The 26,409-nt window shown below is 41.1% G+C and overlaps 1 protein-coding gene across 5 annotated transcripts; it reads left to right on the top strand.

The window, feature by feature from the left end:
• The first annotated feature begins 328 nt into the window (after positions 1-328).
• On the top strand, positions 329-22,909 carry LOC125725666 (splicing factor U2AF 65 kDa subunit-like). Of its 5 annotated transcripts, XM_049002539.1 has the most exons (18): positions 329-448; positions 1,976-2,127; positions 2,478-2,594; positions 2,682-2,820; positions 4,061-4,140; positions 7,085-7,207; positions 7,299-7,385; positions 7,572-7,814; positions 17,244-17,330; positions 17,669-17,809; positions 17,946-18,085; positions 18,216-18,352; positions 18,457-18,550; positions 18,693-18,792; positions 18,913-19,166; positions 19,255-19,441; positions 19,789-19,916; positions 20,007-22,909. In XM_049002539.1, the coding sequence occupies exons 1-9, from the start codon at positions 400-402 to the stop codon at positions 17,322-17,324; spliced, it is 1,071 nt and encodes a 356-aa protein (XP_048858496.1). In that variant the 5' UTR covers positions 329-399; the 3' UTR covers positions 17,325-17,330; positions 17,669-17,809; positions 17,946-18,085; positions 18,216-18,352; positions 18,457-18,550; positions 18,693-18,792; positions 18,913-19,166; positions 19,255-19,441; positions 19,789-19,916; positions 20,007-22,909. The 5 variants fall into 5 exon arrangements, with proteins under 5 accessions (XP_048858496.1, XP_048858495.1, XP_048858492.1 ...); XM_049002535.1 differs by lacking the exons at positions 329-448; positions 1,976-2,127; positions 2,478-2,594; ... (3 more) ...; positions 7,299-7,385; positions 7,572-7,814 and adding an exon at positions 14,049-15,749 and having other exon boundaries at positions 16,394-17,330; XM_049002534.1 differs by lacking the exons at positions 329-448; positions 1,976-2,127; positions 2,478-2,594; ... (3 more) ...; positions 7,299-7,385; positions 7,572-7,814 and having other exon boundaries at positions 14,049-17,330.
• The last annotated feature ends 3,500 nt before the right edge of the window (positions 22,910-26,409 follow it).

Below are 26,409 nucleotides of genomic sequence, written 5' to 3'. Positions count from 1 at the left end.
GATAATTGATGTATGGATGGATGGATCCTTAATAAGAGATATAAACAATAAGGTCCAGTCGCCAACTAATCATGTAAAATACGTCATAAACTCATGGTTGTTAAACCCAGAATAAAAATGAAGACGTATAACTAGGAAAGTCAACTTGCACATTTCAATTTTGGTTCGATATAATCACGTTGTCCTTAACCCTCCAGTGCAGGAGGGGACGGTAATGCGCATCGAATGTTTCCGAACCTGTGTGTGATACAACCGAGGAAGAGCCGATGACTTCGGGGGAGGAGGGGCAGGCGACTCGGAAGAAAAAGCAGCAGAACCCAATGCAGCCTGTAGCCCATTCAAAGGCCTACTGTTGGACCTCTGCTTATTTTGCAATACGTCTTTAGTACGGACTGAAAAATGTCCGATTTCGATGAGTTTGAGAAGCAGTTAAGCGAAAATCGGCAAGGTAAGTTTGGCTTTGAAGATCGGTGTATGCTCCCTGTTTTAGGGTAATAAAGTGGCCGGCGTGTCCTAGCGCCGAGGATGGTGCGGAGGGCACTTCTGCTGGTTCCGAAAAGAAAAGCGCGGCTGGGAAATCGGTGCCTTTTATCCGAGCGCTCGCCGATTCTGAAACCTGCCCGATTCTTCTTCTCCCAGCTGCCGCAGGATCCCCGAAAACTGACCGCTTTGGTAAATCAGTGACATTCTTTGCTTGGCATTGTTATAGAGATCGCTAGGCCTGCATCCATCAGTGCCCGGCGTACATAACATGGACATTTCAATGAAACGTTATTGGGGTGCACTCGATGTGAAAGCCTGCGGTTTTATTTATTTAATTATTTACCATTATACACTTGGATCATAAATTGCGACCCGCGTATTTTCATTCGCAGTAACACACTATGCATGGATGTTTGTTGCAAGCGTTATATTTTCAAGATCACGTTTAAAGTTTTATGCAAATAAAAACGACCGCGACCACTTGATTTAAAGTCCGCACTTAATAACAGTGTTAGTTACTTGGTTTTTAAATACTACGACGAGTTTTCTATATAATGATATGATTTTGTCTCTTTCCGATGCACAATAGCCTTTCCCTTGGGTCCGAAATGCTGGCCCTGTCATCCGTACAGAATAAGTCTTTCTCACACGATCGCCGTTTCTTCATGATGTATAGACTCTAAAAATCAGCCGCGTTCCCTGGAATCATAACAACTGCTTTTAGGTCGTTATTGCAAAGTCTTGCACCTGTATCTACCTTTACAGCGGATAGCAGTAACTAACAATGATGTACAGTTATATAACAATACACATATAACTTCATTAAAGTGCAGAGAATCCAGTAAACTGAATAAACTTAAGCCATACTAACGCAACTGAAATATACAACATGCGTTACAACGGAGTCGAAAGTAGGATTGATTTATGTACCTATCAAATGGCAATCTTGTCATATCAGCTCCTTATCACTAAATCACTAAAATGTCATTCGAAACGACCTGATTCGGCTAGACGAGCACTAAGTGCCGCCGTGTTTGATAAACTAGCAGTTCCAGTCATTCATATCTGCGCTCTGACTATGCCTGCGATTGCGGTAATTGGTTATTACCGATTTACGTAAGATGCATTGGCCGCTCCGTGTCTGTACTTTTGCAGCGGTGCATTACCGTAACGCTGTTATAACTGATGCATGAAGCTGATTCCTCGAGCAGCACCTGCGTTTAAATGCTTCACTGAAAACTGCACCTTCAGGGATTTATTTAAGCTTCTATATGAAGGACCTGCTGGGATAGAAAGGTGATATTTTATTGCTAGTTTAATAAAGTGCTGTCTGTCAGATTGAAACGATATTAATTACCCATCCATCGTCCAACCAGTTATCTTAGTCAGGCTCCCCTGGAGCCTATTCCAGGCAAATTCCCCATACAGAGAGCAGAGGCAAAATTCAGGCCGTCCCTGGTTGGGGTCTTGAAGCCCTTTCTCCTCCCCACAGCTGCAGGGCAGATCCCCACGATAGCTTTACTGGCAACATCCACCACCAGCGGCGTGGCAGTGACGCCCACCCAGGTGCCGATGGTCGGCAGCCAGATGACCCGGCAGGCCAGGCGGCTTTATGTCGGCAACATCCCCTTCGGCCTGACGGAGGTGAGTCCAGGCAAAGTCCCGCGTTGCCTTCTGTCATGCATACTGGTGTCATGTGTAGCTCAGTGAGTTAGGACACTGAGCCGGTCACAAGAAGGTTGTTGGTTCAAATCCCTTGGGCAGCAGAGTGATTTCACCATTGGGCCCCCGAGCGCAGCCCTTAAGCACTATTTGCTCTAGGAACTGTCTGGTCCTGCTTCTTCAATGAAATGTATGTTGCTTTGGATGAAAGTGTCCGCAAAATAAATAGATAAATGTACTAGACTTGTCAGTCATTTTTTTTCTCGTTTGCCTGTTTTGATGTCTTCAGACGTCTGCCTGTCTTCATTCAGTGTGTCTGCCTGTCTTTTTAGGAGGCCATGGCGGATTTCTTCAATACCCAGATGCGATTGGCTGGCTTATGTCAAGGTCCCACCAATCCCGTCCTCGCTGTTCAGATAAACCAGGACAAGAACTTTGCCTTCCTTGAAGTAAGAGTCTTTCCTGCCTAATGGCTGCTGTGTCCAGGCGGAGACCGCAGCCTTCCCTGATTAACGACGTTCTTCGTTCTGCCCTAGTTTCGGTCCGTGGATGAAACCACGCAGGCAATGGCCTTCGACGGCATCATTTTCCAGGGTCAGTCGTTAAAAATCAGGCGGCCCCACGACTATCGCCCCCTGCCTGGCATCTCAGAGCAGCCCGCCTTCCACGTACCAGGTCCGTTTTGCTTGTCGCCGTCATAACCTTAATCTTTATTTACCTTTGAAGAGCCGATCGGCAAGGCCAGTTTTTTGTACTCGTTACGGACTGACTGTCCTTCGCAAGCTGCGGATGTCTTGTCATATAAAGAGGGAGACTTTCACTTTTATTTACTTAATGTTGTAAATATTTAGCAGACAGTTTTATCCAAAGTGAAGAATGTTTTTTTTTTTTTTTTTTTTTTTTTTTTTTTTTTGAGAAATCAGGGTCAGCCTGTCCCTAGAGCAAACTCGCCGGCCCAGTGGTGTGATCACCAGTGATGTGAACCAGTGATCTTCTGATGATAACGCTGGCATCCTAACCAGCTGAGCCACACACACACACACAGCTCAGTCACTCACTTCTTACTGTTAACATAGGCTGTGTGGCTCTGTGATGTTTGCCCATGAAAAGAAGGTTGCTGGTTCAAATACCAGGGTTGGCAGAGTGATTTCACCACTGGGCCCTTGAGCAAGGACCCTAACCCCCAAATTGTTCTAGGGTTGCTGGCTCCTATTCTAGTCAAAAATTCTGGACACACCTACTGAAAATGACTTGTTTTTTCAGCAAGATAATGACCCAAAGCCCACCTTGAAGGTTATGCAAGTAGCTTATTACCTTGTGAACTAGGAAAGAGATGGTCCCCACAGCCCCCCAACCTAAACTCTATAGAGCTGGTTTGGGATCAGTTGGATGAGAGTAAGAGTAAGGTAGCCAGCTTGCGCGCAGAACTTGTGGAAACTCGAGGACTGTTGGAGAAACGGTCCAGGTGGGTACATATGTTAGCTGGTTGAGTCCGCAATGCTGTCATCGAAGCCAATGGCTCCTATTTTGAAGAGACAAAAATTTTGTCTTTGCAGTACTTCATATGCATAACTTCCATGCCCAAAGGCCTTTTACTATAAGGTGAATAACAGCTAAAATAGAGACAAATGCATTAAGAGCAGGTGTGTCCATACTTTTGACTGGTGCTGCATGTGTCAGCATCTCCCATGGAGAGCAAGATGGGAGAGACAAAAAACAGTCGTCAAACTGCCCCAGTATTTAGGTATTTTTTTGCTGGAGTTACATTTATCTGATATTATATAGAAGATAACGACGTCATACTGATTTGAAGTTGGCTTATTTCACTCGCGCCGTTTGCTCGTGGTCATTATCCGGCATGTTGACGGTTTGCTGTGATCGGCCGGCTTTGGGCGCCGTGCCGCTCTGTCTGCAGGGGTCGTCTCCACCGTGGTTCCAGACTCGCCACACAAGCTCTTTGTCGGAGGCCTGCCCAACTATCTCAGTGACGATCAGGTACCCCGCCCTCAGTCTCTGTCGCCGGGGAGCCGACCCACAACCCTCCTGTGTTTCTGTCCCACTGCTGCACGTGGAACTCAAGCAGGCATGCACACACACGCACGCACGCACGCACGCGCACGCACATACATACATACATAAAATAAACACTCGTCTCTGTGTAACTGATTAGTAGGAAAAGAAAGCCTGTCAAAGTTACCTCACCGCTTAAAATTCATTACAAGATACTGGGGGGTCAAATGTCAGCATCATGTTTAAAGCTAGCTGCTGAAAATAGCCGCACATTTGAGGTTTTTTTTTTTTTTTTTTTAAAGATATTCATGGGATTTATTAAACATTTATTAGACATGTAGGTAATGAGTTGACAGTTACATTACGCTCATTGTTTATCCAGCTGTAAATTATGAAGATATTGAGACCCCGCTAATGTAAAAGGTACGTTTCCCAAAACCTCATGTTATCGACTTGCATAGTTGGAACCATTCAGTTGTAAGTTGCTAATGTTGTTAGCAAATAACCTTATTAGCAACAAAGGCTTTGGGAAACGTGCCTTACAGCTGGCGGCTTGCCGAACCAGTCACGTAGCCAGTCCCTGTGCTGCCTGTTGCTGGGTACCCTGGAATATTTGTATATCGGGTTAATTGCTGAGTGTTAGTCGGATGAATCAGCCGCGTCGTTTTGCTGCATGAAAATTTAAAATCGAGTCATCTGCGCGTCACCTAACTGACGAATACCTCCACATTGCCGTACACCTGTGTTTGCCCAATCCCAGTCCTCGGGGAACCGCCGACTGTCCACATTTTCGCTCCCTCCTAGCTCCCAGCCAATCAGGAACACCGAATACCTGGTACAGGTGCGCTGAGAGGAAGCAAAAACGTGGACTGACCGGGGGGGTACCCCCGAGGACTGGGCTGGGAAACACTACCATAGACTGTGCTTGAAATGTGGGGGAGATCGACCAAGTCCCCAAACGCTTCAGTATTCGCAGACGTGCCGTGTCTCACGTCCATGTCCGCACACTGAGAACGATGACTTCACATCCCGTTAACAGCGATGGGGAGCTGCGGAAGAATCGTTCCCTACATTGCTGTGTCGCTCGAAAGGCAGAAAATACTTCGGACCTTTTTCCCGGTGAACGATTATCAGCTTCACTGGAGTTTTCACATCGTGCCCCATGCCCTATTCTGTTATGACGTCAGTGATGGATAATATTACCATAACAACATGCACAGATGAGGTCGTCTTACTCTGAAAGTGTTGAAAGGGTCACATTTTAGACATTTTCTACTTCTCATTAGCATCTTTTATGATTTTTTTTTTTTCTTCCTATATCGCCACCCCACTGAAATCGGCCCATTATAGACATAATCCATACAGGCATTTAATAGTTTACCTATTTATTTTGCAAAAGTTAATCGCAAAACGTTTTGCGTCCACCCCTGCATTGTAACATTTTGAGCTCCGGTGTCCCACTCACTTTAGCCTAAACTGTTAAAAATGGCAAGACTCAGCCCACAAGATAGTGATCGCGGTTTCAGTGAAAGGTAAGTGAGAAGTGCAGTCAGTTTGTTTTTCTTTGATTTTTTTCCTCCTTTTCGGATTGTCATCGTAATCTTTCTTATCCAGTGTGAGTCACATGTAATCCAAGTCAAGAGGAAGGCTGTACCAAAGCAGCACTGGGGGGAGAGAGTTTGAATCCAGCAGAACTGTTAATGTATTTCACGTCAAAGCCAGTAAATGTGCCATAGACAGGTGAAATGGAAACCGCTGCTTGTATCCTGGTGTTTACATTTTTTTTGCAGTCCCTGCTACCGCTTTGATACTTACAGCTCTTTCATTTTTGTTCCCCACTTTGTCCCCAGCTAGGGGCCTGTAAGATCGTTAAGTCTTCGCTCATAATTTGTTCAGTAGTACTGACCTACTGCTGCCATGCCAACATGTAACACAAGGCAAGTAAGACATTCCGTCCCTCGCACGGATATCCTCCCTGTCGACGGCCTGCCCCTGTGGGGGGGCTCTGTCCTGGAGTGCTCTTAAGCATATGGGGTCCTTTTTTTGGGGGTTGAAGGCTGGGGAGAGACTTATTATGCTGATCACAGGGTATAAATTTGATTTTTTTTTTTTTTTGCCCCTAAGAGAAGGTAGGAGGTAGCGCCCTCTTGTGGCTGCCAGTGTCCCAGGTGACTCCTTTCTGAAGTCAGTGGTTAATGCGGCTTTACAGTAGATTCCTGTAGAATAAGTGAGGAATGATGTTAGCAGAGCTATTTCGTCCTGTTTGGCTTCAAGCCGTGGCCCCTTTAGCAGGACCCTGTGGCGGCTCTTAGCTTTACCTGTGAGTTTATCTCCTGTAGGCTTTGTCCCTCTAATTAACTGCACCAATGTGGTTCTTGGTTTTAAGAACAGGAAGTCAGTGATTCGGCTGGGTTTGTGTTCTGCCGAGTCGCCCCCCCCCCCTCCACATTGTATACATGGAACACTTAACATATAATTAGCTGTTTTTATTTAGTTTTTTTTTTATATACCATCTAGCTTAATTATTGTGGCCCTTAAAATCAGATGCAACTCGGTCCATATTTCAAAATTCGTAGTTGGAATTATCAGAGAACTTGATTAGGAATTCAGTTGTGTTGTATATGCTGTAGGATGGGGGGGGGGAATCTGTGTTATCATTCATTGACAAGAATCAAAATAGTTACTTTTGTACGCTCCCAGTAAGTAAGTCATGCAGAAAGGGCACAGGGGGCTTTGAGCTCTAGTGTTGCACCGTAATGTCGAGCCACTTGTCATAAAGCCATTTTCCTGATGTCTTCACTGTTTCCTCATGTCGTTTTGCAAAGTTTAACATGCTGCTTCTCCCACAGTTAAGATTAGCATTTCTAGCGAGGCGCCGTGCCTGGACTGTCGGGCTAATCGCCCCCCCGCGTCTCCTCCTCTTGCCCAGGTGAAGGAACTCTTGACGTCGTTCGGACCTCTTAAGGCCTTCAACCTTGTGAAGGACAGTGCCACGTCACTGTCTAAGGGTTACGCTTTCTGTGAATACGTGGACATCAGTGCCACTGACCAGGTGCGTGAGGTGGGGCAGCAGCTGGAAGGTCTGGGGTGACTCGGGGCTTCCGGATGGAATTGCTGACGCTTGTGTGGGATGCATCCCGCAGGCCGTGGCTGGACTCAATGGCATGCAGCTCGGAGACAAGAAGCTCATCGTCCAGCGGGCAAGCGTGGGGGCTAAGAATGCCAACGCTGTGAGTATTTGCCCTCGGCTGCCGCCTTTCTGATGTCCTAAACCCAACTTGGTTCCTGGGTGCCTCCCAGGAAGCTTAATGCCCCTATTTCTTGGGTTTATTTGGGTCCATGTAAATTTCTCGCTGTTACTCGAGACGATTGGACGATCAGGGGGTATCTGACACTCTTGTCGCCCCCCGGGACAGACGGCCATCATCGAGACGCCGGTGACGCTGCAGGTTCCAGGGCTGCAGCGGCTGCAGAGCTCCGGCATGCCCACGGAGGTGCTGTGCCTCCTCAACATGGTCATGCCCGAGGAGCTGGTGGACGACGAGGACTACGAGGAGATCCTGGAGGACATCCGGGAGGAGTGTTGCAAGTACGGCAACGTGCGCTCCATCGAGATTCCGCGGCCCGTCGATGGCGTGGAGGTGCCTGGCTGTGGCAAGGTGGGACCCGTACTCTCCTGTACCAGTGGCAAAAAGAAGACCTCTGTAGGCACTAAACACAGGCTCATGGGAGCATTTCTTGCACAAAAGTGTTTTGAAAACGGAATAATTTTTTGTGTAAGAAAAACAATCTGATTGGTTCAGATAGACAGACAATCTGATTGGTTCAGATAGACAGACAATCTGATTGGTTCAGATAGACAGACAATCTGATTGGTTCAGATAGACAGACAATCTGATTGGTTCAGATAGACAGACAATCTGATTGGTTCAGATAGACAGACAATCTGATTGGTTCAGATAGACAGACAATCTGATTGGTTCAGATAGACAGACAATCTGATTGGTTCAGATAGACAGACAATCTGATTGGTTCAGATAGACAGACAATCTGATTGGTTCAGATAGACAGACAATCTGATTGGTTCAGATAGACAGACAATCTGATTGGTTCAGATAGACAGACAATCATTTTTCATTCTGCCCTCAACATTTTCTTTGTGTAAGAAAGAAAATTTTGTACAATCATTGATTACTCGCAAATGTTAATAGTCATCCGCTGTTTATCTTGAATATGTAAAAGCAGTGCGCGTAAATTTCCTCGTTAGTATAGTGGTGAGTATCCCCGCCTGTCACGCGGGGGCCGGTCGCGTATAGCCATAACACAGTGGCAGCCAATGAAATTGAAGGATTTTTTTTGCGAAGCGAAGAGACCCTCCCCGGCGCTGCAAAATCTCCGTTAATGATTTTTTTTCTGATACATTTCAAGTTAGATTGAAATGCTAATCATTTTGAGGCATGTTTTCAAAAAAGCATGAACAAATTTCTCCATTTCTTGTAATCACATTCATCCATTATTCTTCGTTTTCTTGATATTGATGTATTTAATAAACAGCTTAAAACTATGGTTACAATTTTATTTATTTATTTATTTATGTCGCTGTGGTAATTAAACAGACATAGACAGTTATGAATAAAATGTATTGTTTATTGAGTCTATTTACACAGAAAGAGACAAGTACTCAGGTTCTCATACTCAGGGGTATGATAAGATATACATCCATCCATCCATCCATTTTCCAAACCGCTTATTCTACTGGGTCACGGGGGTCCGGAGCCTATCCCGGAAGCAATGGGCACGAGGCAGGGAACAACCCAGGATGGGGGGCCAGCCCATCGCAGGGCACACTCACACACCATTCACTCTCACATGCACACCTATGGGCAATTTAGCAACTCCAATTAGCCTCAGCATGTTTTTGGACTGTGGGGGGAAACCGGAGTACCCCCCACGACGACATGGGGAGAACATGCAAACTCCACACACATGTGACACAGGCGGCGACTCAAACCTGGGTCCCAGAGGTGTGAGGCAACAGTGCTAACCACTGCACCACCATGCCACCCCCAAGATATACATTACCGCTCAAAAGTTTGGGATCACATGCAAATTTCTTTGTTTTCCAAAGAAAAACACATTTTCATGCAATTCACAAAATTTTATCCACATCTACATATAGAGGCCTATTATCAGCAACTGGCAGTCCTCTGCATCAATCTCCTGGTATGTCTGACTGCTTATTCTTTAAATATTGCTAACACATTTTGGAGGTTTGGTTTGGGTCATTATCCTTTTGTAGGATAAAACTGACCCCAATCAAGTCTTGTCACAGGGTATATAATTGAACGGTAGTGTATGTCAAATATTAAATAGATGAAATGATTAATTTTCTTAAACAGCAGTGTTAATGCATGCATTTTGTAGCATGTTAACAAATGACTCATTGAATCCTGAATCAAAACAAAAAGCATAATTAAAAATAGCATTGTTATGACAATACTAACAGTGATGCTGCAGCATTTTAACAACTGTCAGATAGTTAGACATACAGTACCAGTCAGTAATTTGGACACACCACTCTGCCTACAAAGGGACTGGGTCATATTACCTGGATACTTGAGCTAAACCCAGTAGAAATGTTTTTCAAGGAGTCTGACCAGAGAGTTGAAGAAAATCGGCTGAGTGCTCAGCATATATGAGACGGCTCCTTCAGGAGAGCTGGAAAAGCATTCCAGGAGGCCACCTCATTAAACTAGTATAAAGTAGAAAGCAGGATCAGTCAGTCCCTGGAGCAGCTGGGGTTAAGGGCCTTGCTCAAGGGCCCAATGGTGGGATCACTCGGCCAGCCCTGGGATTTGAACCGGCAACCTTCTGAGTTCCAACAGAATTGTCCCCCCCAACAAATTATTTTTTTTAAATAACTTTTCTGAGTAGTGCATAATTCCATGTGTATTACTTTATAGTTATGATGTCTTTATAAATATTACAAAATGTAAAGAATAGTACAAAGAAACAATTCTATAGGTAGGTGTGCCCAAAACTCCTGACTGACGCCGTAACACTTTCTTAGACTCACCACACTGGTTGAGGTGGTGATGAGACAAGAGAGATTTAGCCAGTGGATAGGGAATGATTAATAGGACAGATCTGAAAGGGTCACGATGGGGAATTTAGCCATTGGGGTAACTGCCCCACACTTTGAGAGATGCTCAGGGATAATTTATGACCTTAGAGAATCAGGAACAAACAAGGAACATATTAACCATATGTTAAAATGCTGCAAGTGTATATTCAAACAATACTGAACTATAAAGAATATAAAACAATCTTTACTTTTTTTGTTTTAAAAAAAAACTATGCTTGCCACTTCTTTAAGAAAACCTACCTAACAGCGGCAATTTTTACAATCTGATTGTAACCCACCTGTTGCCATGCATTATTTGTCAGTGAAAAATGAGCCCAGACACAAAATAGCTGTTCTTAATAAAGTGGACAGAGTGTATATGGAAAACATTTAAAATTTTTACAAATAACGCTGCTCTTGAAGTAGCAGGTAGTGTGTTACTTTTTTCTCTCCGCTGACCAACGCTGCTTTTCAGCCTCATAAAAAGGAGATTTTTGAAACTCCCTCCAGGTCATCTCTGGCTGCATAGTCTTGAACAATGGAACAAACAGAACACAGGCATCAAAACGGGCCTGAACGTGGCCAAAACAAGATGAATAATAAAGAACTTGGATGAAAAATTCTGATCATGACATCCAGAATTATCCTCCATAATTGAAGGGAAAGAACCTTTAGCATCATGGACTCCAACAACTTGCAAACCTGAAAGCAAAGTGAAAAAACCACAAATGAACCACAAATAATATTGATTCCTTAATTTATACTGAATCCTGAAGAGTGACTGTTTGTGTGTGTGCATGCATATGAGATTCTCACTAGCTTAATAAATGTACTGCTTTACCGGGCCACTAATAAAAGATACTTTTGGATTCCTCACGATGAGTGGAATTCTTATAAACGGTACCCGCCTTAATTTCCAAAGTCAAACATGTTTTTATTTAAATTGTGCATTAAAAATTGAATATTAATTATTAAATATTTCAAAAGCAATGCTACCTATGGAGCGAGTGAATAACTACTTCAGCATTACACAGAGAGCTTCGCGAGGGGCTCCGTAAAACGTACAGCATCCAGTTCGATTTTGGAATGTGAAATACATCGGAATATTTAAGAAAATATAAGATTGCTGTTCAGTTTACCTTGGAAAGTCGTCCTTTCCGTTCGACCGGGCGGTTTTTCTTTTAGGTGAATCACCAAATTTACTGAAATACTACTCACTCTCTGCTGCTCTTTTCCAAAATCCAGTTGTGTCGACTGTCGGTAGTGATAAGGGTAAAACGTCATTGCTTTTGTGTACTGTTAAGCACTACCATTGAAAATGAATGGGAAAAGTTAAGGGAAGTTAAGCTAAACTATTCTCGCCGCCCGCGCGAGCCATCCCACCACCGCAACCAGGCTCCAGTATCCCTTACATTTTAAGAAATTAGGTGTACAAGGTGTACAAGAAATATAAAATAACCATTTGTCATTTACATTTTATTTTCATTGCACATTTTCTATTAATTTTTCATGTTTCGTGTTGTACCTCATCAATCTCTAGTGTTTCTGGCCACAACAGGGATTCGAACCCCGGTCTCCCGTGTGAAAGGCGGCGATCTTACCACTACACTATCCAGCAACTATATAATATAATATATATATATTATTATAAGGGAGATTTACGGGAAAATACTAATACGGGAGGACGGCGGGAAAGAGAAGTAAAATACGGTAGTTTCCCGGCCAAAACGGGAGACTTGACAGCTATGGTCAGCAGGCTGTCTCTGGCCACGCCCCCTACAGTCGGTCCGGCCCCTGGCTTTTCCAGCGTGTTCGCGAAAACGACTTCATTTATTTTCTTATTGATTTATCGACAGACCATCATACTTTTTAGACGTTATAATAATAACACTCTATTGATCCCCAAAGAGAGAAATTCTCTCCTTGCCTGCCCCCTCTTACTGTCCATGATACACAAGCACATATGTAGAAAAACGTCAGCTTGGAAGCCAAGGCTGGACTTAACCTACTCCTTACGGTTTAAAAGTAAACTGCCGCATGGCCGAGCGGTCTCAGACGCCACGCACGACTTAACTGGCCTTCCAACGCAAGGGATATTCTGTTCTCCGAAGTAAGCCGTGGGTTCGAATCCCACTTCCGACAAAAGTTCTTCAATCACCACAGCAGCATTTGAGCAATTGATTGGCTTTAATTGCTTCGTTTTATTTTTGCGTTTCAGGCAAAACTACATAACACTTAAAGACACTTCGGGCATGCAAATGGAGAACGAAATTATAGTTATACCGAATATTAAGTTAAAATATGTTCCGCACTTGTAACATGCACCCATGATTTGGAACAGTCAGCAGCATACCTGTCAAGGTTTGGATTTGAAAATAAAGGAAATTTTCCGGCACCCGCGAGCGGCCGGTCGCGTATAGCCATAACACAGTGGCAGCCAATGAAATTGAAGGATTTTTTTTGCGAAGCGAAGAGACCCTCCCCGGCGCTGCAAAATCTCCGTTAATGATTTTTTTTTCTGATACATTTCAAGTTAGATTGAAATGCTAATCATTTTGAGGCATGTTTTCAAAAAAGCATGAACAAATTTCTCCATTTCTTGTAATCACATTCATCCATTATTCTTCGTTTTCTTGATATTGATGTATTTAATAAACAGCTTAAAACTATGGTTACAATTTTATTTATTTATTTATTTATGTCGCTGTGGTAATTAAACAGACATAGACAGTTATGAATAAAATGTATTGTTTATTGAGTCTATTTACACAGAAAGAGACAAGTACTCAGGTTCTCATACTCAGGGGTATGATAAGATATACATCCATCCATCCATCCATTTTCCAAACCGCTTATTCTACTGGGTCACGGGGGTCCGGAGCCTATCCCGGAAGCAATGGGCACGAGGCAGGGAACAACCCAGGATGGGGGGCCAGCCCATCGCAGGGCACACTCACACACCATTCACTCTCACATGCACACCTATGGGCAATTTAGCAACTCCAATTAGCCTCAGCATGTTTTTGGACTGTGGGGGGAAACCGGAGTACCCCCCACGACGACATGGGGAGAACATGCAAACTCCACACACATGTGACACAGGCGGCGACTCAAACCTGGGTCCCAGAGGTGTGAGGCAACAGTGCTAACCACTGCACCACCATGCCACCCCCAAGATATACATTACCGCTCAAAAGTTTGGGATCACATGCAAATTTCTTTGTTTTCCAAAGAAAAACACATTTTCATGCAATTCACAAAATTTTATCCACATCTACATATAGAGGCCTATTATCAGCAACTGGCAGTCCTCTGCATCAATCTCCTGGTATGTCTGACTGCTTATTCTTTAAATATTGCTAACACATTTTGGAGGTTTGGTTTGGGTCATTATCCTTTTGTAGGATAAAACTGACCCCAATCAAGTCTTGTCACAGGGTATATAATTGAACGGTAGTGTATGTCAAATATTAAATAGATGAAATGATTAATTTTCTTAAACAGCAGTGTTAATGCATGCATTTTGTAGCATGTTAACAAATGACTCATTGAATCCTGAATCAAAACAAAAAGCATAATTAAAAATAGCATTGTTATGACAATACTAACAGTGATGCTGCAGCATTTTAACAACTGTCAGATAGTTAGACATACAGTACCAGTCAGTAATTTGGACACACCACTCTGCCTACAAAGGGACTGGGTCATATTACCTGGATACTTGAGCTAAACCCAGTAGAAATGTTTTTCAAGGAGTCTGACCAGAGAGTTAAAGAAAATCGGCTGAGTGCTCAGCATATATGAGACGGCTCCTTCAGGAGAGCTGGAAAAGCATTCCAGGAGGCCACCTCATTAAACTAGTACACAGTAAAATTCCCAGTGTTAAATTTGCAGTGTTAAAGTGTATTGACTCTATCAGAGTCATTATAACAACAGCTGAAGTAAAACGCCCCCCAGTGCTGGTGTTAATTCGCGGAGTTAAAAGACGCAGTGTCAGAATGACTCTGAATCAGAATCAGATAACTTTATTGATCCCGGAGGAAATTGCTTATGTGATGATTGTCACAACACACAAAGACACAGAGACACAAGAACAATATAAATAATGGTCTAGATAAATCCGAGTAGAGATCTGTACAAAGAAAACCACAATATGGAAAGACTATGCTACATACAGAAATGCTTGGTATAACATCTGTAAGTCACGCAGCTGAGTGAAAACTATTGACATAGTGGTAACTTTGAATAAATTATTGCAATCTGGAGCTGGAAAGCTCCTCCCACCACAGACTCATTTTCAAACCGACAGGAGTTTTCACGGCGCCATTTTTGCAGGCGAGTTACAACGGTAAGCTTTTCATATTTGGTTATTAAACCAACAATTGGACATTTTCAACAACAGGCAGCATGTTAAAATAACGATACAATCTGACTGTCCACATTTCTGAAATATTTCATTTTGTTCCAGAAGCAAATGTGACCGTGTCTAATTGCAAACGTAAAGTCGTTAATTAGCTAAACAAGTTGGCTGCTATCGGTGTTGGCTAAGACTGTAAGGCCAGTGTTCGAAAATTATTGCAGTGTGTAGTGGAGATTGTGTTGTGTTCTAGCATGTTCGAAATTCTGCTAAATTAAACCCTCCATGTGTTGGGAGCTCCGTATTAACATTAACTAGCTAACTAGCATTTTGGCTAACCTAGGTGCGCGGGCAGTCCGCTCGTTACCTTTACATTTTAAATGAGGTAACGATTAACTAGTTAACATTTTACACTAACGTTACGTCTTTTTCACTTGTTTTTGGTTTCTATGGAGGACGTTTTGAGTAGGGTTATTGTTTTATTTCAACTAGTGATGCGTGGTTACAACCAACACGCGATATAAGCTTGATAAAGTTAAAAAAAAAAAAAGGTCCAGGATCCATTTTATAATGCTTTCTTTTAGTTATTTGAACTTAAGATGACAGCATTTGTATCTGTAATAAGTTGACTTGATGGTGACGTTACTAATGTTGAATGGTGATATTGACACAAGTAACGTTATCTGTTCCTTTTTGCTGTTTTGCAATTGCCAGACTTCAGTATGTTAAGCTAACGTTGAAGGAAATGCTGACTCTCTAGTGCTAAGTTAGATAAATTAGCGATTAGACTGTGGTAAGAACAGACACATGGGGAAGGTTTGGGGAGGCTGCTGCACCACTGTACTGAAGAAGGTAAACGTAATTTAACTGTGTTTTTGTTTTTTTGCTCTGGTTTCAAGTAGAGGTCGACCGATATATCGGCCGATATATCGGGCCGATATTTGACATTGTTTTAATGTATCCGCATTGGCCGATATGCGAGTGTAGTACGCCGATTTACAGACAGGCAAGTCTGCGGATATCCCGGTGTTATTGTTACTGTGGAACACGTGACCCATGCTGCCTCGTGCAGGGCCCCAGCCAGAAGTTTTGAAAGAATCCAGGGAGAAAACGGTAAGGCTTAAATTCTGATCTTTCAAAGACCTATTTATTTAACTGGTTTGCTATGGAATGTTGATCTAAAAGAAACGGGAGCGCTACTGAAATAGAGCGTGAATTACGCTGTGGGGAACTGGTGTGATGATAATGAGTCTTCAACCAACTGACAGTTTTGTGGACTTGTTGGTGGGCTCACGGACGTTTTTTAATCAAAAATTATTTTAACTTTTCACTTTAGCCGAGGCTAACAATGGTCCTTCCTTGCAACTTGTTTACATCTGACAGCGTAGATTCGAACGATTTGTCAGATGTCTAGATAAAAAGTGCACGAGTTTGCGTAGTTTGTGACGTTGTCGACGGAAACTATCTCTAGGGGCCGACGTTGTCCTTGCATACAAGGCTGTCTAATACAACAGTTATATTATTTTCTGCGATGGCTGCATTATGATTGTGAATTTGGCTTGTTAGCTGTCTGTCTGCTAACAACAGCCTTGTACACTACTCATCATACCATGATGCACTTGGTTACTAGTGTTTTTTTTTTCAAAATATGAGTGTTATTGTTTTAATGTGCATGGAATACTGGAATTGTAGAATGAATTGAAGATGAAGGCACTATAATGAAAATGCTAATGTTGCATTTTTTTCTTCTGTTGTAGTAATTGCTGTCTGATGGCTGAACAAAAATGGACTGGAAGTGTGATTAAAACTGAAGATAACATGAACATAAAAACATGAGTTTGCCGCTATATTGTGCACTAAGAGATTCTGATCCTGCTATTTTTATTGTTTACAAGTTGTATTGTGTTTTTATTTAAGTTTATATTTAAATTTACTCAAGTCAGTATTCAATAAATGCCGAGTTGAGATTTTGTTTGTATCGTTTGTTATTGTTAGTGTGATATTTTACCATGCAAATAGAGGGGAAAACGTCCAATTATCAGCCAGAAAAAATCGGCAGCATGTATCGCCATCGGCTGACCCTGACTCCTAATTATCGGCTTCGGCTATTGATAAACCCATATCGGTCGACCTCTAGTTTCAAGTTATGAGTAGAGTAACATTACATGACATGGTTTCAATACAGTGAAGCAGGATTTTCGGTAGTTATTTAGAAGTACTAGTAATTCTCATGCCCTGCGATGGGCTGGCCCCCCATCCTGGGTTGTTCCCTGCCTCGTGCCCATTGATTCCGGGATAGGCTCCGGACCCCCCGCGACCCAGTAGGATAAGCGGTTTGGAAAATGGATGGATGGATGGATAGTAATTCTCATGTAGATGAAACACTCAGTTAGTATAGGCCAATGAAGTTAGCCAACCACCGCAAACTACAGCCAGAGAGCTGAAACACCTGTTATACTCAAATAAATGTAACATGGAAGACACCATAAACATAGGGAGGGGTTACTGCAGGGCTGTTTTGCTCGTATTTATGGGACTGTTAATATTCACTTTTTTCTGTTTATTGTTCAATGAAGTGCACTGACTATAAGAAATTACTGTCTACAGGAAGCATGCTGCTTAAAGCAAAACTCGGAGGTGTGCAGAAATTTGTCAGAGTTTCTGAGCCAAGCCTTAAGGAATTTTTGATTGCCGGTAAGAAACCAACATTGTACAAGGGGCTTCAAGTTCTTTTAGTCACTTAGTTTCCTCAAACTGCTTTTTAAGATTAATTGATAATGATCTGCATTTAATTTCTTCTTAGTTATGAATGTGTATTTAGTGGAAAAACAGCATAATCTGAGTCACACCGTTTTAATCTTGTGCCCATCTATACACGTATCAAGCATCTGTTAGTGGTTCTTCATTTTGTTTTTATTTACCTGAGTCACTTTTGAAAATGTATCTTGAAATGATTTTCATTTAGGTAAAGTAAAATTATTAAATGTCATGTAATCCTTTTGTTTACACACACTTGTGTGCGTCTTTTCCAGCATTTGCAAAGTTTGGTGTGCCAGCCATAATAGAAGGTGTGAAAGTTTTTGACAGTTCAGGGACTGAGTTGGATGATGATGTATTTGAAGATATAGTAACGGATCCCTCAACTGGGGTACTAACCATCAAATATGACACAGGTTTGTTTGAGTGATGTCTGTTTCATTAAAAGCAAGTTTTTTTCTTATCAGTTTTATATTGTTTATTGAGTGTTTAAAATGTGTCTATGAAGGAACCATACAGTATAAATTGATTTGTTTTGCTCCCGTTTTTGAGGTTTGGAAACAGCTGCTACAGAAGTGTCTCCTGAGCAGTCGCAGTTATCATCGTCACATTCTTCAGATTCACAGGACACGGTCATCCTTTCAGACAGCCCTTCTAGCAAACGCAGGAAGCTGGACGCAGAAGCTAAGCAAGTAAGAGTTAACTGACTTCTATATATTCTAACAGCGTCATTGTTATATCACCTTATTTTGTGAGTAGTTTATGTACTCTGAACTGCATTGGTTATGATAACATGTAGAATGTTTTTATTATGTTTTCAAGTTGGTGGAATCCATTCTCACCAGCAAATCTGGCGGAGAACGTATAATAAATGAATACATTCGAACCAAGTCCTTGGTGGATGAAACCAGAAGAAAAATGGTGAACATACTGGTAGCTGACATGACAGAAAAAAATGGGTAATTTTTTTCAGGCCCTTTGCTTTTACTATAGTTGTTAAATTATTTTAAATCTGTATTAATTCCAGGAAAGCTGACAAGTTCTTTGCCTTTTGATCTTGCAGAACATCACCACCACGCCAGGTAAAAGAAATGTATGCCAGAGGAATTGTAACCTTATTCCCCTACCTCAGTGACCCGTACTCCAAAAATGGCTATGTAAGTAGCTCACAGTAATAACTGATACAACTAAAATCAGATTTAAGCATTTTAAATTCTGCCAAAATGCATGTCCTTATCAACTCTTCATTGTAACATAACTTGCTAGCAAACAAAATGTCCATACATGTCGCCCTCCAAGGAACATTATTATGATGGTGAGAGTGGCACTGGGTACTTGGCCTGGAGGATTAAAACCATACAGAGATGCAGTGCTAAAGACAGGCGATTATCATTTGGAGGTAACATTTGTAATTCAGTGGAAATGCACAATGCAGTTCCAAATTGTGGTTCTGCATAAATAATGTATATCAAATGTCATCAGTTTTGGTAAAGGTGTATTTCATATTGTCTATCATCAGGAGATGGATCATCGGGTGAAAACCAGTGTGGAGGACCAACTGGAAGACGAGAGTTGCAGTTTGTTACAGAGAAGGTGCTGAGTGAGGATGAGTGCAAGGAAGCAATCTCACTGATGAAACATTCAGCTGATGAAGACACAGTCAAGAAGAAGATGAAGTTGACAGCAGTTTATCGCCGCAACATGGTCCTTGACCCCTTGCTGTCAAGCAACATACTGTCCTATTTTCCACGTTTTAAAGATATCAAAGGCTTGGTAAATATTTGTCATTAATTTGACAATATAAATACACTTTAATATTTTGTAGACAGTAGGTATAACTCTCCATCTATCCCTGTTACAGATTGAACAGGATTTTGTACTGATGTTTGGTGAGGATGTATCAGGCAGGTTTCTGGAGAGGTGGCCAACAACATTCAAAGGAAAGATTATCCAACAAGGCAGAAAGCTTCCTTCTGCCAGTGACCTGGAAGAACTCTTGCTGGCAGCTGACCCTCCTGAGGATGCCACTGAAGTTAATGCTGACATTGGTGAGCTGTTTGTATATTTTCTTTTAATTTGATTAGCACATTCACAGGGTGCAGACAGAAGCTGCTCTAAATGACCAAAATCAAAAATTACCCGTTTTGATTTTGTGTGGCTGCTTATTTTTTATACATACTGTTTGATAGGAAATGTATTGGCATCAAATTTCATTATCTACATATCAATATAATATTTAAAACTTGCTGGAGATACAGGCATTGAATCAGCTGTAATATTTTTTTTTAAATAGGAGAAAATCTGTCACAGAACAGCTATCCTTTTTGTATTTTGGGTCTTAAACATTTTGTCAATGCAGATGCACTGAACTTTATTAAAAACAAATCTTTTGCAGGTTGGGACAGTGACCTTTCAACAATTTTATTGCTATTACATCTGATTCCACCATCTGGACAGGGTCGGAAAAGACCAGGAAAGGTGTCAGCTTCCCAAGCGGAAAAGCATCTTGTGGTCTTCAAAAAGGTTTGTGTTTTCTCTTTTTAGGGTATGAATTACCAGTTTAAGTATTATAACCACTTGGTTCTTATTGTCTGTCTGTATTTATCTTTTCAGACTGGGACAAATATCCAAGAGCATCTTGATGCCATCACTACTAGCACTCAACCCTACCTCTTGGCTGTTGGGGTGAAGAAGAATGACATCCACCAGTACTTCATTATTCTTGACAAGAACGCCATACCATGCAAGTCAACCTCTTCTCTAGGTTCTTTTGATGAATTGTTTAAAGCACATTTTGTGTTTGGTACATCTTACAACACCATGCTTCACAACATGTACACATTCATCCAAACCACTGTGTACAACATAGATGTTGGCAAAGTCAAAGAAAGTCCCCGAGTTGCTGAAGTAAGGGCAAGGTTGCTTCATTAGTGCTTGAAGTTTGAATCCCATTGAATTCCTCCATGAAGTGTTTTGTCTGTCAGGCTGAGTTTACTGGTTCAAAAATGCTTGTTAGGCATTTACGGTTAGTTCATGGTTATTTACCTGGAAAAAATCTTCGCCTTAAATGTGCCCAGCGTGGCTGTGGCTGTGTGTTTGGTACTTTTTCTGGTTTTAGAAAACATTTAAATACCAAACACCTTAACTATTTTGACCAACAGGCTGACACTGATGTTAATCTCCAGCCTGATGTGGCAGTTAAACAAGTTAGCAGTGCAGGGGAGGTGGTGTCAACTAATGTAGAAGAGACACCCACAACATCCGAAATATTGAAGTCAAATAAAAGCACTCTGGATATGTGTGCCTCTGCTGTTGCACAGCTCAGGGCAGCGGGATTAAGCCAATCTACTGTAAATAGTTTTGTCTCCTCAATGGAAGAACTGTTTTTTGAGATTCATACTCAGGCTAAAGATACAGCCTTACAGAGCTTACCTTCACAGGACACCACAAGTAAAAACAAATTTGAGCAGTCATTCGAAAACTTTGAAAACCCATTCACACTGTTAAATTCAGAAGCTAAACGAAATAAACACTTTAAACAAAAATGGGCAACTGTTGACCCTGTTGAAATTGTGCTTGGCACAAGATTTGACGGTAGAAGAAACAAGATTACAGGGACTTATGATCAAGTCATTGTAACTGATAGGTTTGCATATGTTCCCATTTTGGAAACACTGAAACAAATCTTTCAAAACCACCATGTTGTTGACATATTCAAGTCCAGGAATATACCCAGAGAAGGTGTGTATACAGATTTACACGATGCTGCCTATGTTAAAGGAAGTCCCCTATTTTCTACAGAAAAAGATGCCTTACAAATTCAACTATTTTATGACGACTTTGAAACTGCAAATCCCTTGGGCTCTAAAAAGGGTGTACATAAGTTAGGTGTAATATACTTTACACTAAGGAATTTTCCCCCAATCTTTAATTCCTCTTTGGTTAATATTCATTTGTGTGCTCTTTTTCATGCACAAGATTATGGCTTGATTAAGCAGCGTTATGGCTTTAATTCAATACTTGAGCCACTTGTCAATGATCTGAAAGTACTTGAGACAGAGGGCCTGAAAATTCCCATGTTTAAACACTTGATTCATGGCACTGTAGTCCAGGTCACTGGGGATAATCTTGGCTTACATAGTCTGTTTGGGTTTGTGGAGTCGTTTGCAGCTCGATATTGTTGTCGTTTCTGTCTGCTTGAGAAAGATTGTTTTCAAAGTGTGTTCTGTGAAGATGATTCTGGTGTTGTACTAAGAACTCTTGATATGCATAAGCAGCACTGTGAAAGTTTACAAAGAGATCCTACGCTACCTCATGTATGTGGTGTGAAACGCAGTTGTCTCTTGAATTCACTTAAATATTTCAACACAGCTAACAATTTTTCTGTAGATATCATGCATGACATTTTGGAGGGAGTTGCTCAGTTAGAGGTGAAACTTGTTCTGCAGTACATTCAGGAGAACTTCCTAAGTGCTGAACAGCTTGCTGGTAGAATACATGCCTTTGACTATGGCTACAATCAGCGACGAAACCGCCCTCCAAGGGTAAAGTTGTTTGATGGCAGTAATGATTTAGGGTTAAATGCAATTCAGTCTTGGTGCTTATTGCGTAACGCTCCGTTGCTGTTTGGTGATTTAGTACAGACAGATGATAAGCTTTGGCATCTTCTACTTCTGCTTCTACAAATTGTCAATATTATATTTTCACCAGTGCTATCAGAAGGTATGACCATCTACCTCAAACATTTAATTATTGATCATCATCAGCTCTTTAAGCAGTTATTTCCTACAATCAGTCTCCTACCAAAGCATCACTTCATGATACATTACCCTCGCAGTATCCGAAACATTGGCCCAATTCTGCACATGTGGTGCATGAGATACGAAGCCAAACATAATTTCTTTAAGAAACAATTAAAAAGCTTTAAAAACATTACAAAGACATTGGCCAAAAAACACCAAAGTTGTATGGCAATGTATTGGGAGTCCTTTAGTCTGGAAAAATTAGCCTTAGGACCAGGAAAGATGGTGACACTTGGAGAGCTGAAAGAAGGTCCAGAAATTGCCTTAAAAATTGGAGCTGTATTGTCTACCAGTGTGTTTTCAGCTAAATGGATAAAACATCATGGTACAGAGTACCGCCCTGACTTTATCATCTGTACAGAGGTAGTGTCTGAGATGCCTGTGTTTTGTAAGATCAAGAGTATTGCTGTGAAAGATGACATTGTATTGCTCTGCGGAAAACTGATGGAAACCCTGTGTTTGGATGACCATTACCATGCATTTAGGGTCAGAATGCATCCCAATATGGTTCTGAAAGTGTTAAACATAAATGAGCTGTGTTACTTCAAACCACTTGATCTTCAACTGAAGTATGGCACGTCAGATTCCTCCCTGTATGTTGTTCCATATTGTCATTTTATGTAGAACTAAAGTCATTGTTTTAAAGTGTTTTATATACTACATGAGATGTTTTAATATTTTTAGCCTGACATTAAAATAAAGCAGTTAAACCTATTTTGAAGTCAGTTGTGGTTTTTGCTCATTTGTTTTACATGTAAAAGCATTATTAAAGACAACATTTTTCATGCTGCAAAACAGTGACAGAAGTGTAAAGGTAAAACCACAGGAAGAGTTGAAATAACACTACTTGATGTAAAATGATTTTAAAAATTTACTCAGAGATTAGTGTATGAATAACACAGTATAGAGTAACATCAGCTCTCATCAGAATTATTCGAACCTCCAGTGTTCATTTCTAATAACTCAATTCAGTGTTAAAAATCAATGGGATTTTACTCAAATAGAGGTAATTTATCACTGTGAAAGAGTAAATGATATGACACCACTAGTAGTGTTGCATTGAAGTAACACTATGCAGTGTTACTCAGTGTTAAATTTCTACTCAACTTAGAGTCAATTTTACTCTAAATATTTAACACTATGGAAAGAGTGACTTTAACACCACTTCCGAATGGGACCAAATAGACTCGTGAACAGTGTTAAATTTAACTCTATAAGTGTTATTTAAACACTTCGAATTTTGCTGTGTATAAAGTAGAAAGCAGGATCAGTCAGTCCCTGGAGCAGCTGGGGTTAAGGGCCTTGCTCAAGGGCCCAATGGTGGGATCACTCGGCCAGCCCTGGGATTTGAACCGGCAACCTTCTGAGTTCCAACAGAATTGTCCCCCCCAACAAATTATTTTTTTTAAATAACTTTTCTGAGTAGTGCATAATTCCATGTGTATTACTTTATAGTTATGATGTCTTTATAAATATTACAAAATGTAAAGAATAGTACAAAGAAACAATTCTATAGGTAGGTGTGCCCAAAACTCCTGACTGACGCCGTAACACTTTCTTAGACTCACCACACTGGTTGAGGTGGTGATGAGACAAGAGAGATTTAGCCAGTGGATAGGGAATGATTAATAGGACAGATCTGAAAGGGTCACGATGGGGAATTTAGCCATTGGGGTAACTGCCCCACACTTTGAGAGATGCTCAGGGATAATTTATGACCTTAGAGAATCAGGAACAAACAAGGAACATATTAACCATATGTTAAAATGCTGCAAGTGTATATTCAAACAATACTGAACTATAAAGAATATAAAACAATCTTTACTTTTTTTGTTTTAAAAAAAAACTATGCTTGCCACTTCTTTAAGAAAACCTACCTAACAGCGGCAATTTTTACAATCTGATTGTAACCCACCTGTTGCCATGCATTATTTGTCAGTGAAAAATGAGCCCAGACACAAAATAGCTGTTCTTAATAAAGTGGACAGAGTGTATATGGAAAACATTTACAATTTTTACAAATAACGCTGCTCTTGAAGTAGCAGGTAGTGTGTTACTTTTTTCTCTCCGCTGACCAACGCTGCTTTTCAGCCTCATAAAAAGGAGATTTTTGAAACTCCCTCCAGGTCATCTCTGGCTGCATAGTCTTGAACAATGGAACAAACAGAACACAGGCATCAAAACGGGCCTGAACGTGGCCAAAACAAGATGAATAATAAAGAACTTGGATGAAAAATTCTGATCATGACATCCAGAATTATCCTCCATAATTGAAGGGAAAGAACCTTTAGCATCATGGACTCCAACAACTTGCAAACCTGAAAGCAAAGTGAAAAAACCACAAATGAACCACAAATAATATTGATTCCTTAATTTATACTGAATCCTGAAGAGTGACTGTTTGTGTGTGTGCATGCATATGAGATTCTCACTCATCGGGCCTTCGGTTTTGGAAGGGGACCAACAAAGCATCATCCTCTCCAATTCCTCATCTTCCTCTATTTCTATAAAACAAAATAGATATGAATAAAAGACATAATCAATGCACAGAACCACATATATGAAACTGTCAGCCAACCTGGAGGATTAGTAGAAGTGTCTGGAAGTGCTGGTCTTGAGGGAGCAGAAGCCTCCAGTGTCATCTGAAGATTGCTGTGCTTCAGCCTCAGGTACTGCTGTAGTCGGTACATTTTGCTGCCTGGTACGCATTGTTGTTTGAGGATAACAGCCTCATACCCATCATCCCTACTGTCCCAAATATCCTTCCAGGTCTTGCCAGCACGGACTCCAAACCCAACCAAATTCTCATCCTCACTTTTGACAGGTGGTAGTTGACAGGCGTAAAGAAACACAGAAGGGCATGGAATTATAAACAAGAATTCTGTGATCTGACACCTTTGCCATTTGGTAGCAAAGTAAGTGTAATAGCTTCTAACTGACTTGCTTTAACCTAAAACAAGGTTTGTTTGAACAACTTTAGTAGGTTTAATACTTAACGATTATGTGAGGAATTCTTTAATATCCAAGTTAACGGCAATGCCAGCAAACAATATGCATAAAAAAGTTGTAGTTAAATATCAATGACTTACAGGAAAGTTACCGTCACAGTACCTTGCATATAGGAACGTGCAGAATTAGTATATGTATAATACACTATATATATAAGGTTAGTTTATAAACGGTAATCCAGTTTATTCTGTCTCATCTGCCTAGACTCATTCTACTTGACCAGTGTATGCTCGTTTTACTGCAAATTACTCGTTTTCCATAAATGGACACTGTCTAGCTTAATAAATGTACTGCTTTACCGGGCCACTAATAAAAGATACTTTTGGATTCCTCACGATGAGTGGAATTCTTATAAACGGTACCCGCCTTAATTTCCAAAGTCAAACATGTTTTTATTTAAATTGTGCATTAAAAATTGAATATTAATTATTAAATATTTCAAAAGCAATGCTACCTATGGAGCGAGTGAATAACTACTTCAGCATTACACAGAGAGCTTCGCGAGGGGCTCCGTAAAACGTACAGCATCCAGTTCGATTTTGGAATGTGAAATACATCGGAATATTTAAGAAAATATAAGATTGCTGTTCAGTTTACCTTGGAAAGTCGTCCTTTCCGTTCGACCGGGCGGTTTTTCTTTTAGGTGAATCACCAAATTTACTGAAATACTACTCACTCTCTGCTGCTCTTTTCCAAAATCCAGTTGTGTCGACTGTCGGTAGTGATAAGGGTAAAACGTCATTGGAGGCGTCGAAACAGCGACAAAACATCAACCAGCGGCCGAAAGAATATTACATCCGTACTGTTAAGCACTACCATTGAAAATGAATGGGAAAAGTTAAGGGAAGTTAAGCTAAACTATTCTCGCCGCCCGCGCGAGCCATCCCACCACCGCAACCAGGCTCCAGTATCCCTTACATTTTAAGAAATTAGGTGTACAAGGTGTACAAGAAATATAAAATAACCATTTGTCATTTACATTTTATTTTCATTGCACATTTTCTATTAATTTTTCATGTTTCGTGTTGTACCTCATCAATCTCTAGTTGTGATAGCAGTTGTTTCTGGCCACAACCGGGATTCGAACCCCGGTCTCCCGTGTGAAAGGCGGCGATCTTACCACTACACTATCCAGCAACTATATAATATAATATATATATATATATATATATATATATATATTATTATAAGGGAGATTTACGGGA

The sequence above is a fragment of the Brienomyrus brachyistius genome, unplaced genomic scaffold (genome assembly GCF_023856365.1).
Source record: "Brienomyrus brachyistius isolate T26 unplaced genomic scaffold, BBRACH_0.4 scaffold69, whole genome shotgun sequence".
Classification (NCBI taxonomy): domain Eukaryota; kingdom Metazoa; phylum Chordata; class Actinopteri; order Osteoglossiformes; family Mormyridae; genus Brienomyrus; species Brienomyrus brachyistius.
This window is presented reverse-complemented; position numbering and strand designations above follow the sequence as displayed.

Bases quoted from the DNA above. Each gene is read 5' to 3' on its own strand.
- LOC125725666 (XM_049002535.1), top strand. From the start codon at position 20,357: ATGAAGTGTTTTGTCTGTCAGGCTGAGTTTACTGGTTCAAAAATGCTT.